Here is a 15,779-nt window from a genome sequence, read left to right as displayed (position 1 = left end):
TGGTTATGAAAAATTGTGATAAATAAAAATCTTTTCTATGATTAAAGTTTTATCACCATGGTAATGACATGTCACATTTTATGAGAATTTACACTACAAATCATTCACGTTAATTACCAAATGAAATGTTAATATTATACTATTAGAAGAATGATATGACACTTGATAGTTCATAGTTGATAGTGTGTTGTGCTTATGCTTTTTGAACAAAGAAAGATCAATCTTGTCCACTATCTCGATAGTGAAAGGTTGAAATGACAATCATGTATGTACATAACAAAAAGAAAATATAACAAGAGAAGTCGACAAGTTCATCAGTAGCTCTTAGTCACATTTGCAGAATCGGATTCATAGCCTTGCACCTTGGCACATCGACTTTTCATTTTCTTATGCATGTCGACTTTTGCCTTGCGTGGTGCGAGTTGAGTGTTTTTCCCATGCCTGTAACAGAAATCCACATAATACGCTTCAATTCACTTGCACTATTGTTTGGTAAGTGGTCGTTAGCTAGAGTTGTTGGCTGTAGCTATTGTCTGGTTTTACCATCAAAAAGTATTGGCCCATAAGACAGTAGCTTAAGCCAACTGTTAGAGAGATGCATGATAAACATTAGTTATTATTGAAATATATATGGTCGTTTATTAGAGAAAAAGTAGTCTTTTGGTTTTGGCATAAAATCTAACTTTTCAGCTAGCTTAAAAACCTTTAATCATAACATTTTTGGCTTTTTAACCAGCCAAAAGCCATAAGCCAACCGAAAAGTAAATGAAAAAGCCAAATACCACAACGCGCGATGTTCACTTACAATCGAGTCTTCTTTTTCTCTTTCGAAATTCTGATCGAAATCTCTCCACCTTCTGCCTCTACTCCATGTAAATTTCCTACATTATCGGACGATACATGTCTCCTTAAATTCCCTGAATTTCCACTGTCAAGAAAGTCATTACCATTGCTTTCTGCACTGAGCAGTGAACCAGAAAATGTAGCTGAACGAGAAAATTTTGCAAGGTGTGGTGAACTCTGCATACTTCTTGATATGCTATAAGTCACATTTGTATCTAAATTCGCTTCCTTCGTGAAATCGACATGCTTATTGGTGGAAATCGATGAAGCAACCGATATTTCCTGACATAACAATGCAATAGAACAACGCCCAAGACGAGCATTTAAACATCAGCGAAAGACAAATTTAGTCGTCATCATCACAAAATACCTGGTATATCTCACACATAGAAGCTATGACCAGGGTCTGAAAATGATTGGATGACAGCAGACCATACCCTTATCAAAAGAGATAAGGAGGATGCGATTAGTCAGACTCTCGACTCGTGAATCACTCCACCCTTATCAAAAGAGATAGCGGTAAACCATACCTTTGTTTCTAGAAGGGTGTTCTCAAACTTTTTCATGGAAGCCTTCTCCAAATCCGATAACATGGGATCGTTGTCTTCAAGCAAAGCGCGAGTTAGGTCAGGATCGCCCGTAAGAAGATCTTCGAAGTTGTGGAATTTTGCATCAACATCAGGTATATTGAAGTCGTCCAAGCATCCGAGCTCTTCACACATTCCAAGATCTTGCAAATTTTGTGACCAAAACTGCAGTGCCATTTTCAGAAACTCTCAAAGGAAATGTTTTCAAATTTTACAGAATCAATCAGAATATTTTGACAAACCTGATTATTATCTATTGCACTTTTGTATTGCCAAAATGGGTCTTCCGCGGAAGAAAACGACAGATGATCAAGCTGAGTGATAGGGGACGGAAAATGCTCTCCATTCAACACTTGATTTGTATTTTCTAAGCTTTCGAGTTCATTAGTGAGACGATTAAGTTCCTTTTCCTTGCACTGCTGCTCGAGGTTTTCGTTAAGGATAATAGAAGTGTTCTGCAAGGACGATGATGGAGCATACTCTCTTTTATGTCGAAATGGTTTTGTCTGGCTATTATCTCCTTCATTAAGCTGAAGATTTTTTAAGTCAAGAATCTGATGCATGATTAAGCAATTGTTTTGCTCCTGTTGTCTGCTGCACTTCTGCATAACAGTAATGCATTATGAATAGGGCGAATCCAGGATACAAGTAAAAGGTCGAGAATTTATCTTTGTATGTGCCCTGACCCAACTTGGCTGTCATTTTTCTGTGTTATATGTTATACGATTCAATATTAATACTCCTAGTTTCTAATCAAACGACATGGGTTGTGACCTAGGCAGGCTCGAGTCTAGACTCTAGAGTATCCTCGAATCATGAGCATGAAGCATGAAAATGATAATTTTATTCTTCATTCGGAATGTTTACATGCCTAAAAGAAAATGGATTCTATCCCATTAAGTCACTAATAACAGTAAATGGTTATAAATAGGGGCGAATCCATGATACAAGTATAAGTACTCAAGCATTCATCTTTGTATGTGCACTGAACCAACTTGGCTGTCATTTGTTACACAATTCAGTATTAATACTCCTGGTTTTTGATTAAAATGATATGGGTTTTGACCTAGGCAGGCTTGGGTCTAGAGTCTCCCTGAATCATGAGCATGAAGCATGAAACTGGGAATTTTATTCTTCATTCGGGATGTTTACATGCCTAAAATGAAATGGATTTTATCCCATTAATTCACTAATAACAATAAATGGTTTTAAGTAGGGAGAATCCAAAGTACAAGTTTAAGGTCGAGCATTCATCTTTGTATGTGAACTGAACTAACTTGGCTGTGATTTTTCAGAGTTATATGTTACACAATTCAGTATCAATACTCTTAGTTTTCAATCAAATGATCTGAGTTGTGACCTAGGTAGGCTCGGGTCTAGAGTATCCCCGAATCATGAACGTGAAGCATGAAAATGGGAATTTTCATCTTCATTCGGGATGTTTACCTGCCTACAATGAAACGGATTGTATCCCATTATGTCACAAATAACGGTAAATGGTTAGATCTCCGCTTACCTTATGCTGTGATGTTTGAATCGTACTTATAGCAGAAACCGCAGACTCAACTGCAGAGTAGTGATCGAGATGATTCACATCAAAGCCCCATATTGTAGCAAAATGCTTAGCGGAAGGGCAACCTGTAAAGCTACCGATCATCAGCTTCTTGTGTGCAGTCGAAGTATTGTGCAGTCGAGAATCACAATGCTGACATAATAGCATCGAATGGTCCAAACATCGAATAAAGGATGGATTTTGTTTGCAAGAGTCGCAGAGAAGAGTCCTAGAATGACGGCTAAATAGAGCATTAGCTGAATGGACTTTGGAGTCACAAGAGAGGCAGAGTAGAGCTGCATCAGCCTGGCAATATACAACTGGTTGTGGTGCTCCACAGAATTCACATGTTCTCTCCATTTTTGAGCCTTTTCATTCATTGGGCTGCACAATGTATGTTACAACATCAAGCATTGCTATGTAGTGCGAAAAGAATCACATTAGAATTATAGCCTTTATTTTAATAAAAAAGAATGGGAGATTCCACTGATACTGTGTTTTTGACCCCCAACATTCAATTTTTACATGTGGTAGACAAAAGATGGAGTTTTTTGTTAAATTAAATACTCATTTCGAACAAATTTCCGAAAATTTGCTCCATAAGAGTGATTGCGATGTTTTTTTTATGAAAAAAGTCATTAAAATAGATAATAATTCCGAAAATTTAGCAAAACTTAAAAATATTTTCCTACCAAGTGGAAAAGTTAGAAGCTTAAGGTGACCACCGAATTAAAAAAATGTTTGTTCACCACGTAGAAAAACCTAAAATATAGGGTCACCATAAGGAATTGTTGGGATGATTTGTCCCAAATCGATGAATTAAAGATAGGTGTGCACACTTCATACGTTATTGGACCCTTCCTCCCATTGTCATATGGTTTTTAGATGATATTTATGAAAAGTATGCACCTTGTGTTTCAAACATAATCAGATGAGATCTTATTTATTTCTTTTTAATAAATTTTTATTAATTTTAATTATGCATGGATAAAAATATTAAAGATCAAAATAATATTTTCAATAACATGAAAACAAAAATTATAACGACTAATTTCGACCAGAGGAAGTTGATCAAGTAAAACAAGTATAACAATTCTACTCGATCTATTTCTAAACACTCATTTTATGATTCTTACTCATTCACCACATAGATCGAATAAATGAAGGTGATAAAATTATATAAATCAATAACTTTTTATCTTATTTAATTTAGTTTTTTAGGTTACATATTAAAAGAAGAAAAAGCTAATTAAAAATCGAATTTAAGATATTTTCTGAGATGCGTTTATTCTTCAATCGAAATAAAATTTGATTTTCAAAATTAATCAATTAAACAATAATAAAAATCATAGTAAAAACTAAGAAGAAATTAATAATAATCAATAATATCACATCATATCATCATACAAATGTATTAACAAGCAATCCATTAAAAATCAAAATAATTAAAAGAGCTAAAAGAAATAGAACCTGAAAATTGACAAGAGAAGATTCTAGAAACTTGAAGAAACAATTGAGTCGACTAGTATTACTTCTTCCATGAAAGACACTCAGAACTCAGCAAACTTGATCAAAAAAATTTTCTTTTTTTTGTAAAATCAAAATTAATTAAAAATTAAAAAAAACAAAAAGAAAAATCGAGAATATTTTCCCAAAGGGAAATGGTAGAGACTAGAGAAGTGTAATGTGTCAGTAATGTTTGGAGTTTGGACACTTTATTATCTAAAATCTATCCCTTTTCTCCCACTTTTTTGGCTGACGTGTTGTTAGTTATGGCCAACTGTGGACCCCACTTGACGTTATCTTCTCCCATTTCTTAGCTTTTCATGTCATCCATTGTTATCCAATCATAGTCTGCCAGGTGTCGTTATTGTAGTCAAATGCATCTCTTTTTTGGTAAATGGCGTAGGTAGTAAGCACTAAGGAGCAAGCACTCTAGTTTTCTTTTTGCTCGTGTCTTTTTACCATCCATTGAAAATTACTTTTAACCTTTTATGGAAAAAGTGCAAAATACCATGGGATCTCCACTTTCAAATGCCAAACTGGTGTTAGTAGGACCTACTTAACATTCTATACTACTTCTATGATTTTTTGGCAAATGGATAATACATGGTTTAATTGTTATATTAGTTGTTGATGGGTTTATTTAAAAATGATTGTTAGTTATAGTCGACAGTAATTTGACTTATTGAAAGTATTGACTGAGATTTTAATTGTTTAAATTAATTATTATAGAGATGTTTGATAAAAATAATTTGTTTCTTATTCCTTGTATGGGCACTGATGCTGTTCACTTGAGCGACTTTCCTTCAAAAAAGCTAGTCTGCCCTCTTGGTGACTTACGTGTTACATCACTACCTTTAGAGTGTGTGTGGATGAAAGGAAATGAAGGGAAAAAAAAGGAAGAAATTTGAAGGGATGAGGAATCTCTTGTTTGGATAACAAAATAAGAGGGAAGGAATTTGAAAGAATTGAATAAAGATTTTTTATTAAGATATGAATCTTTCCAAAATTAGAAAGATTTGAAGAAAAAACTTTATATTCGTTCCTTTTCCTTTCCTTTCCTCCTAAACAAATAAGTGTTACTTTCTTCCTATTTCTCTTTCCTTCCCTTCCCTTCCTTTTCTTTCTTTTATCCCGAGTATTGCTATGAAAACATAGTGTTATAGTCTAGTCGGCCACCACTTTCTTAAAACACAAACAAATTGCTTTTACTCCTTACACCTTTTACAGGCACTATGCTCTTCCTTGTGACCTTTAAAGCTTCAAAACAAGGAACATCGTCTGCGATTTCTTTCAAGTTTAGATACATTCCTCACGTGTCCAAGTTTCCTCTTAACACCATCATATATTCCAACCACAACCTCTCCACCTTCAAACTCCCCCTTTTCATCATTGGGGCATAAGGCAAGGTCACAAGGCCACCATCCCAAGCTTCAAACCTCGTGAGCTTAATGAGTAACCAAGGTCCATCGCTTATTACTTCTAGTATGCACTAATCCCTTCAATAAAAAGGGCTCCACAACTATAACCATCATCCTCATAGCCTAAAGCTACCTTCACCATCTCTTCACAAAACCATAGGGGCAAACCAATCGAGCAACATAAAATTGCAAAAGACAAGAACCACATAAAGAATAGAGCTATACGACACTTTTGTGCAAATGACAAAGTATCTCGTAATAATTCTTAACCAAATAGTGACAATGCGGTCAAGAGGGAAATTAAAAGATAATCAATCTTGCACAACAAGATTCTGCATTTGTTCTACAACATGCGATTCACCGGAATTTTGTGCAACTTCACCATCGTCAAGGAGAGAGCTGCATACTTCCAATTTCATAACTTCCAAGATTTTCTTCAGTGATTTGCATCCTTTGACAAAAGCTTCCGCAGAGCTGGTTAAACAAAGCAATTCTTTTTCCACTTCATCTGTTAAGTTGGATATTTCTTGACATGACTTAGCTATAGCTGATAATTCTTGAGGTGGATAAAGACAGGCCCCAAGCTCATCCACCTGAACACCAATGCTACGACAAAGCTTCAGTAACTTTTCCAAGGACTCGACCCCCTGTTCTTCTGTAAGATTTTCCTTCTTAACCAAACCAGTAATGGATCTTATAAGTTCCTTGACGGCAATAACTGCTTCCGACACAATTGTGATTGCTAATTGAGCGACTTTCATCTCTTTGGGTGATAGATCTTTGCCTAGATCATCATACTCATCGGCATCAACATCAACATCAGAAGTTGTGCTTTCTGCGGCTGGGCTTGATATTTCATTGGTTGGATCAGACGAACATGGTTCGAGCTCCTTCAACTCACGCAACACATCCTTCATGGAAACGGCAACATGTGTTATTCCCCGTCCTATTGCAATTATATTAGTCCTAGGAGTCTTCTTGAGGGCAGAACATGCATCCCAAACTATACCAGCTAACTGCGGAATTGTTCTTTTATTCTCCTTAGCGTGATGTCCTGGAGGCCACAAATAAGAATATTACAAACAAATTTCCAAAGACATATCAAGTGACATTAACCATTTTACAATTCATTTCAGCAATATAGGGTGTAAAAGTTGCCTTTCTTCAAGACACACAAATACAAGTCCAATCTCTCAAATGAATAAACATAATTTCTAAAACTACACAAAATGAATGCATCATTGCTGAAGGGACGTATCATGCACATTTGGGATTACAATTTTGGTCGCAGCTTAATATTACTCATAAAACAATTAAAAACAAAAATAAATGAAACCAATTGAGTTTCAAGCAACATTGACGAAAAGTTGTGCAGATAACTTCATTTCAACACCACATCAGAAGACTGTGCTGAATGAACTAGACAAATGGGGACAGGAAACAGAATATAGTGCAAAGAGGCTTGAATCTAAAATACCCACAAGCCAAACAATTATGAAATGCCAAAGAGAAGAAAAATACAATCACAAATTAGGAATTAGGATGCAGTTTCTCACAAATCCTTCGATCACCAACTTTTATATTAAAAAGCAAGTAGAAGAAAATTAATGTCCTATAACCTTCAACCAGTTATACATGGAAGACATAGAACTGATGTGCTTTAGAAGATTTTTAATAGCAGTATTCTCAGATTCTGAATTGCATATGAGCTCTTCATAGAATATGCAAGCAACAATAGATCTGGTAAAATCTCAAGTCGAAACCTTTTTGTTACCCCTATTCTCACAAGATAACCTCTTAAGTACAACCAAAGCCATCAAGATAAATGAAACTTTGTCGCTACACATGCCAATATCACTTGAACAATTCCCAGCTTTCATCTTGAACAATTCACAACTTTCATCTTATCTTCAATATTTGTGATGCCTAGAATTTTTCTTATGCCTACGATTTGAACTTCATCCTTCAAATTATCTAACAAAAATCCTTCTTGAAGTTAAAGATTCTGATCCATATAGTAGCACTAGTCCATAGTCTAATAAAGCTAATCATTAAGCATCGAGAACACAATTCACTCATATAATATCTAAATTGATGCGCTCCATTTTTGCCATCCACAAAATCTATGGGTCAATGAAACCCAAGGTATTTAAAACAATCACTTAAAACAGTGTATCCATTTTCCAACTTTGCGCACTCCAACCTACTCATATTTAATTTACAACCTCGTGAATCCACTTCTTTTCTCCATTATTTTACCTTGACGTTTACCCCCTTGCTAGTCTCCTTTACTAAAACAATGTTGTCGGCACACTAAGGATTGTCTCGTTGGAATGATCGAGTCGTCTCATCTAAGACAACCACAAAAATAAAAGGGAGAGTTGAACCTTGTGAAGACCAATTGTGATTGTGAAACCCTTTGTTGTCACTCTAGATGATCAAACATTTTTCTTCACTTTTAAACGTATATATAAATATTGCACTACATTGATCTATAACCTGAGAATACCCTTCTTTGTCATTGTGTACCTGAGTACTTCTCTTAGTACCTTGTCGTAAAGTAAATGTTAACTGTGTGCAAGTCCTTTTTTTCTAACCCTATGGACTGTGGTTTTACCAAATTTAGATGTAAACTAGTTTAGCGTACTTGTAATTGTTATTTCTAATTGAAGAAAGCAAAATTTAAGCACTTAAGCTTGAATAACCACGAAGCCCCTCAGCCTAAACTTAATACTCAGCAATCCCACAATAATAATTTTTAAGCATTACATTACCAATTGAAAACCAGAATACACTTTTATCTCCCACATTACCTCATTTTCATGTCTTGATTACATATAACATCACTCAAGTTGTGACCCCCTCTGATTTTTTACAAAGCTAGTAATCCCTCTACATTTCTTGTGACAATCTTAAATCTCGTTACAATTTTGAATCAATAGCCATAGCATTCATGTCTTCAACACATTTGTCCTTGAGATACTACAATCTTGTTGAGGTAACAGATGAAAGCTTACCCCAAAACACTCAAATTTTATTTCCTCAATACCCCTCGAGTAATTGGTTTCGGGCTAACCATAATTCTGTTATATTCATGACAACAGTATCTCCATTAAAATACACACCAACACACCTTTTCATTTGGACTTGCATATCAAAAAAAAAAAAGAAAGAAATGAACAGTAGTATATGAGTTCTAACACAAGAACGAATGGTAGAAGAGATTATACCATAAGAAGCAACACTCTCTCTCCAAAACGAGAAACTGGAATCTATAACTTGTTTTAATGATGCATGAATATTCGATGACAGAGTTGGTCCTGCACCCACTGTACTTCCATAGCCAAGCAAAACAAAACCCTGCAACAGATTGAAATATGCCTTCATATTTTCCTCAAGCTCCTTTGCTGTTATTTTTTCTTCACTGAAAAGCATTCCAGCTGCAAAATTGTAAGATAAAATTGAAATTTGTAATCAACACTACAAAAAAGCCTTGCTTGGCCGTAAATAAAAACTAGCAAGTAAAGAAAACTACTAAACTTAGCATCAATTGTGCAATATGCAAGAAATACATTTCAGATTACTTCACTTTACAGTCAAATTTGGAATAAAGAAAACAAAAAACTATATCAGAATCTTTGTGATGATTTTATTTTGAAGGAGCATCTCATGGAGCTCGGAGCTCTGATAAGAATCCAACAAGAGAGATAATAATCTCAAAGTGGCTTTCTTCTAATCCAATCTCACATACCAGTATTTATTGTATAGATATTTAACACTATGCAGTATGATAATCCAGAGGTCATAATAAGCCTCACAGAAAATATTATTAACCTAGAGCACAACTGCTCTTTCGTTGACATTATGGAATTCAATATGTGTGATGCTTGGAATTGGAAGTAACAGCACAGAACACATTACTCTAAAAATCAGTCTTATCACCTTGTCTACTAGCAGCAATATCAATGTTTTAACATATTGCAACAAAATGTTCCTCCATCTTCACAAAACTTGATCACTTTCACACCCTCGACCTAATGACTTTCACCACCACACATCTTCATTTTAGTTTTGGTTATGACCACAATTAAAAACTTCATCTGATAAGTCTTAACTTTTGGAATTGCACATTGGATATTACGAAAAAAAAACTAAAATCAGTTAAGTGTTGTGTATGTGACTCTAATAATCTCATTTGGTCTTGGTTTTGTACAGTATTTGTGCTTGGAATAAATGGTTGCTATTGATGCACATGAAGGGACACAAAGAGATAGAATGTTGCTGATGGACAGAAACCAAGCTGCGGGCCGCTCGACCCACTCGAGCAGGATGCCTCGACTGATTCGAGCAAGCTTTAGGCAAGTCGAGCAGAATGGCTCAACCAAGTTGAGCGGCTTTTAGTGGGTTGACCATGGCTTCTATTTTAAATTTGTTTTGAGTGGGAGTTTTTTCTTTTTGTCCATTTTCTATTCCTTAGCTATATATATGCTCCTATACTACAGACTCTTGTAATCCTCAAGTGAAGGAGATTAATCTAGAGAGAGAGCGTGCCACAAATTATGGTTCTAGAGAGAAAATTTTGGAGTTTTCACTTTCTCTTTGAAATCTCTATAGATACTATTCTCCATTGTTAAGAGTTGGATTCGTGTATGTAATCAAGAATTCTAACATCAATAAAATTGTCTTCAATTGTTTTGGGTGGGGTTTTATAGTCTATTATCACATTGATATTAGGTTTCCCCACCTTCCAACTTGGTATGTTAATTCTTTACAATTTTGCAATTATTTATTCATTCTTTGTAGTATAATCACCAAAACAGAGCAATTGCTTTAACATAAAGAAAATCATTACTTGATCTTCCCATATCTTAAAAATGATGATCCCATTTTCCAAATATAGAACACAATACTTTTACATGGCTTAGAACCTGCAAGTTAGTTTTAAATTATGATATTTCTTAAAAATGATCTTCCCATATCTTTAAAATGATCTTCCTACATCTTAAAAATGATCTTCCCATATCTTAAAAATGATGATCCCATTTTCAAAATGATGATCCCATATCTCAAAAATGATCCTATTGGAAAACTATAAGTTAGCAAACTTGAGCTCTCCTTTTTCCTGTCTTGCACCCATTCTAAGTTCCGATCTCCTTAAATGGTTACCAGCGACCTACATGCTGAAAGTAAGATTTCGTTTCATACTGATATTTCTCCTTAGGTAAGTTTTAAAGCAACACTCAAGGAATTTACCAATGTGTCAACCACCAATAGATTTTTCTTAGTCAAAGCTTTAGTATAATACATAGCACAAATCACGTTTACTGAGATCAGCTCATTACTTTGTGGAGAATTGGCAAGTGAAATGCTTCACGCCTAGTTCTTGGCTTCTTGCCTTCACTAATGCTTGAGTGAGCCGTTAATAATGTTCGAAACTCCTATCTAGTTAGCATCAATTCAAGAAAAGTTCCCTTGATATATGAACATATTTGACTTGACAATCGTTAATGCTATTCATCTTGTGGCTCATTTAATCTTGTGTTTGTTGTAGTGCTAAGGGGTCCAAGCCATTCAACTTGTATCAGGGTTGCACTCTTGAGGCAATAGGCAAGAGTGCCTGCACATATCAACCTCCAAACAGAAAGTCACTAACAACCCAAACAGTTATACTCCCTTTGCTACGAATGTCATAGGGCTACTCTCAAAGTAAAATATTACAGCAAAATTAGTTTCTCACAAAAAACAGAAGTCATTATTGCATAAATGTGAGCTCAATCAGAAAGACAACTCTATAGAAGTAAAGAGCTATAGAGGTCGTTTGGGAGAACCATAGTGCCCAGAAACCGGAAACTTTGCATTGAATACAGTTTCAAAACCATCATTTCCGAAGCTCTAAATTAACGTTTCGGAAACTACGTTCCCTAATCTCCACAATGTTCTAATGAAAAAAAAGTCAAAATCTAAAACTAATTAAAATATTATAAAAATAGGACCCCCATCAAATGAACCCTTGGTTCCCAAAACTCCAAATCAACTTTTGCATATCCGTTTCATATCTCGTTTCTAGTAACATTTGGGAGAACCCTACACACTTCATATGGATGCAAAGACAATTATAATGGACAGGATTGAAATGGTTTATTAAATCAAATGCAGTATTATTAACCCATGTTTGCTAACAAACAAAAGGTCACTTGGAAACAACCTCTTTATTAAAGGTTATCACCCACTAAAGTTGGGTACCCCTCCTAGAAGAGAGAGTAATGTGTTATGAAATGGATTATCCTTCATCTCATAATCTCATCTCTTAATATCCTGCGGGATTTTAGGCATAAACTGAAGAAAAAATGATACGGTCACATAAACTAGCTAACAGAGACATTCCGGGAGCAGCATTAAGACATCAGAATATCCATCCAATTGCTGCAGCCTTACAAAAACAAAACAATTAACTCTTAACATGGCTGCAGTAAACAAAAACAACAATAATAGTAGTAGTAAAATTGAAGTGCTGAAAAAGAATACCACTAGTAGCGTTTTTGGAGAGCTGATCGCCAATCTTAAGAACTTCCTCCCAGCTGACCTTCTGAAGGGAAGAAGAAGGAGTTAGATCCATAATCTGCAAGGTTTCATGGATGTTACTCATATGTTGTGTTAATGTTTGATTCAACTTCTCCTTCTCCATCTCGCTTTTCCCCATTTCTCTTTTTCTTTCTCTGCACTCTGCAATGCAATTTAATGGGGTTTTAGCCGAGTGAAAACAAAATTTTTAATTAGATGGTCCATTTGGGAGACTTGTCTTAATACATTGCTTAATTAGTCAAAATAATAACAAACGTATTTGCACAAACATTAAGACAAAAAGGAACCCCAATGTATCCACAAGTCCACAAAAATTAGTAATTCATCCAACAATGTTAGAATAACTAACATTTTACCATTATGAAGCATTTCTCAACAAAGCCATAAATCACAATTTCCACTATTCTAATATCTCTCAACACAACCCATCTACTTTAATTAAACAAGTATATTCAACAAATCATGAATCAATTAGTAAATCTCGTAGTAGTAAGGATCTTTGGTGAGAACAAATAATGAAATAAAATATACAAGGAAAGAATAATGTTTTAAGTTTAATCATGTAAAAGAGAAAAAAAAAACAAAAAACAGAAAAGGGGTTTTGTTGATTGGAACGCTCTTACCTTCCTTAAGGAATTTCCGCACACACCGAGAACCAAAGAAAAAGGCTGGGAAGTTGCCGGTTCTGGGGCACCAACGGAGCGGCACGGGTGAATTCTGAACTACTACGGAGGCGGCAGCAGTGGCGGCTGTTTCGTCACGAGAACTAAGCGCCGGAAGCCATTGCTGCTCTTTTGAAATCAAGGAAAGAGAAGGAAGAGGAGTAAATGGAAAACTGCTAAAAAGATGATTTAGTTTAACATATGAAGGAGGAAGTGAATAGTTAAAATGGCGGAAGAACCAGGGCTTTAAAACTGAAAATTAGGGCATTAACACTTTAACTAACAGATTAGGATATTATCAATATACCCTGTATTGTACTTTATTTTTGATATTCGTGTTTTTTTAATTTCAATGGTATCCCAAACTATGTTGCTAATTACAATCGTCACACTTTATAATTTCTTTTCGTTAAGTGGCCGTTAAATTTTATAAAAAATTAACCATAGTTAGTTTCTAATTTATTTACTTTTTCTATTTGTTTTCCCTCCTAAAGCATACTTGTTTACTCTGTCTTTATCAATATCTTCCAGGGTTGAATATATGATTGCTAAAGCTTCTTCTTCCACATTGTTGTTTTACTTACTTCGGTAAGTTTCCTAATTTCTAAAAACTCAAATTTCTTGTCTTTATATATTAGTGTTTAGGTTGAAATTATAAACTTTTCCTACTAGTTTTTAAAGTTCAAATGGTGTTCCACAGTTATTCTTCAACCCTTAACTACAAATCCGTGAAAATGGACATTCCTAATAACCAACCTGATTACACCGAATGTGAAACAAAATTTTACTACAGGGCCTCGCGTTTAAATTAAGTGATCCAACGCAATTACAAGATAAATGGAATTGAAAATTTTTGTGAACCGCTGATTCCCGCCATGTTGTTCACTCTCTGCAATCTCTTTCAGAATAGTCCAGGACTTTTTCCTTTTCTGTGAAGCACTGCTTGTTTTTTCTTTATCTACTGGGGTTGAGTTCACCAGCTTTTCATTTGCTGATTTCTCCGGTTCTGGTTTTTCCTTTTTCTCTTCTTACTATTCAATAATTTTGCACCGTTGTTGGCTAGTGAACTTGATGGGGTAACTGACAGAGAAATACCGGTATTGCTTACCGCTGGTGAAGGTACTTCAGCTGTTTTGTTGACATCGCTTGGATTACTTTTCTCCACAATACATGTTTGTGATGCAGAGTTCGTGGAGTCGGCTGTTCTGGCAGTTTCAACATCACTGGAGTTGCTTTTCTCCGCTACATATGTCTGTGATGCAGATTTAGCAGATCTAAGCTTGGAAAAACTGGGCTTTGGAGGAGCCAATTCTCTCATATACCCTTTAGAAGTTCCTCGCTTTAGATTCCGGTGAGAGCAGAAGTGGCATGTGTAAACAACATTATTCTGTGTGGCTGTCTTAGTTTTGTTGTGCCTTCTAGTTTTGGCTCGATTTTTTACAATTCAAATAGTGCAATTGATACCAGGTTGGAGAATTGTTTCACATCTGTAAAAATTAGATGGAATTCACGAGTCAGAAGTCAAAAGTCACAGTATACTTGTATTTTATTGTAATAAAGACCTTATAATCAAACTCACAAGATCGGAGAAACTTGCGAGATCGTAAACAAAAACCGGCCAAAAATCAAGATGTCTGCAAAACATCAGCACAACGGCACTGATCTTGTTAATAACCCCATTCAAATGCTTGGCACGACATACATTAGTAGTAGATTCTTCTCAGAATGTCGATTGAACCCGAAATCCTAATATCATTTAACTTTGTTGGGTCACAGTAACATTTCTTCAACCTTACCCAACTATCACCAACTTCAATGGAATTAACGTTAGGGCTTCCAGGTCGTCTTTTGGTAGTACCAGAATACACCTTACCGTAAAATGATGAGTACCTTGAAGAAGTAGTCATGGAAGGAGAGAAGGAAGCGGAGAGGGAAAAGGGAAGCAGAAGATACGTGTGTTTGAAGTAATGCACCTGGGTATATAAACAATAAAAAACTAACCATGGTTGGTTTTTTATAAAATTTAACGGTCACTTAACGGAAAAAAGTTATAAAGTTTCACGGTTGTAATTAGCAAGATAGTTTGGGGTACCATTGGAATTAAAAAAACACGGGGTACCAAAGATAAAGTGCAATAATATAGGAGTACCATTGATAATATTCTAATAGAAAATAAAAACAAAAAGTCAAAAACAAAAAAATAAATAATACTCTATTATCTTCACTTTAGAGACCAATTTGTTTACTCGTTATTAGCCTAAAATTAATTATGCAACTAAACCCAAAATAATTCTATTCTAATATTTATTTTAATTCTCTAATTTTAAATATTAATTTTCCAAAAGTTACACCTACTTTAATAAACTTAAAAATAAATACCATAACTAGTTAAGATTCCTACATATATTATCTTGCAAACCGGAAAGTATTGAAAAATTACATTGTATTTTAATATGTAAAACATCTACTATTACTAAATAAAATGTCTGCTTATTACATAGAAATGTGAAAGGTAAAGAAAATACTTTAATATGACAAAATCACGTCTTTAAATGCTATAAACACCTACTTTAAATGTTATAAATATCTATTTTGACTAATGTAAGCACCTATTTTGAATATAATAAAC

General features: G+C 34.8%; 2 protein-coding genes across 2 annotated transcripts; both read right to left on the bottom strand.

The window, feature by feature from the left end:
- Positions 1–113: 113 nt before the first annotated feature.
- On the bottom strand, positions 114–4,780 carry LOC130808694 (putative zinc finger protein At1g68190). The gene is made up of 6 exons (XM_057674151.1): positions 4,453–4,780; positions 2,947–3,366; positions 1,673–2,032; positions 1,374–1,595; positions 806–1,125; positions 114–441 (listed from the first exon to the last, which is right to left on the bottom strand). Exons 2-6 carry the CDS (start codon positions 3,340–3,342, stop codon positions 315–317), a joined length of 1,425 nt encoding a protein of 474 aa, XP_057530134.1. The 5' UTR covers positions 3,343–3,366; positions 4,453–4,780; the 3' UTR covers positions 114–314.
- Positions 4,781–6,113: 1,333 nt separating this feature from the next.
- Positions 6,114–13,436, bottom strand: LOC130808653 (uncharacterized). The gene is made up of 4 exons (XM_057674106.1): positions 13,112–13,436; positions 12,432–12,629; positions 9,137–9,346; positions 6,114–6,960 (listed from the first exon to the last, which is right to left on the bottom strand). Exons 2-4 carry the CDS (start codon positions 12,604–12,606, stop codon positions 6,218–6,220), a joined length of 1,128 nt encoding a protein of 375 aa, XP_057530089.1. The 5' UTR covers positions 12,607–12,629; positions 13,112–13,436; the 3' UTR covers positions 6,114–6,217.
- Positions 13,437–15,779: the final 2,343 nt, after the last annotated feature.

This window comes from Amaranthus tricolor, chromosome 3, assembly GCF_026212465.1.
Source record: "Amaranthus tricolor cultivar Red isolate AtriRed21 chromosome 3, ASM2621246v1, whole genome shotgun sequence".
NCBI classification, from domain to species: domain Eukaryota; kingdom Viridiplantae; phylum Streptophyta; class Magnoliopsida; order Caryophyllales; family Amaranthaceae; genus Amaranthus; species Amaranthus tricolor.
The sequence above is the reverse complement of the archived record's forward strand: the minus strand, read 5'-3'. Positions and strand labels throughout refer to the sequence as shown.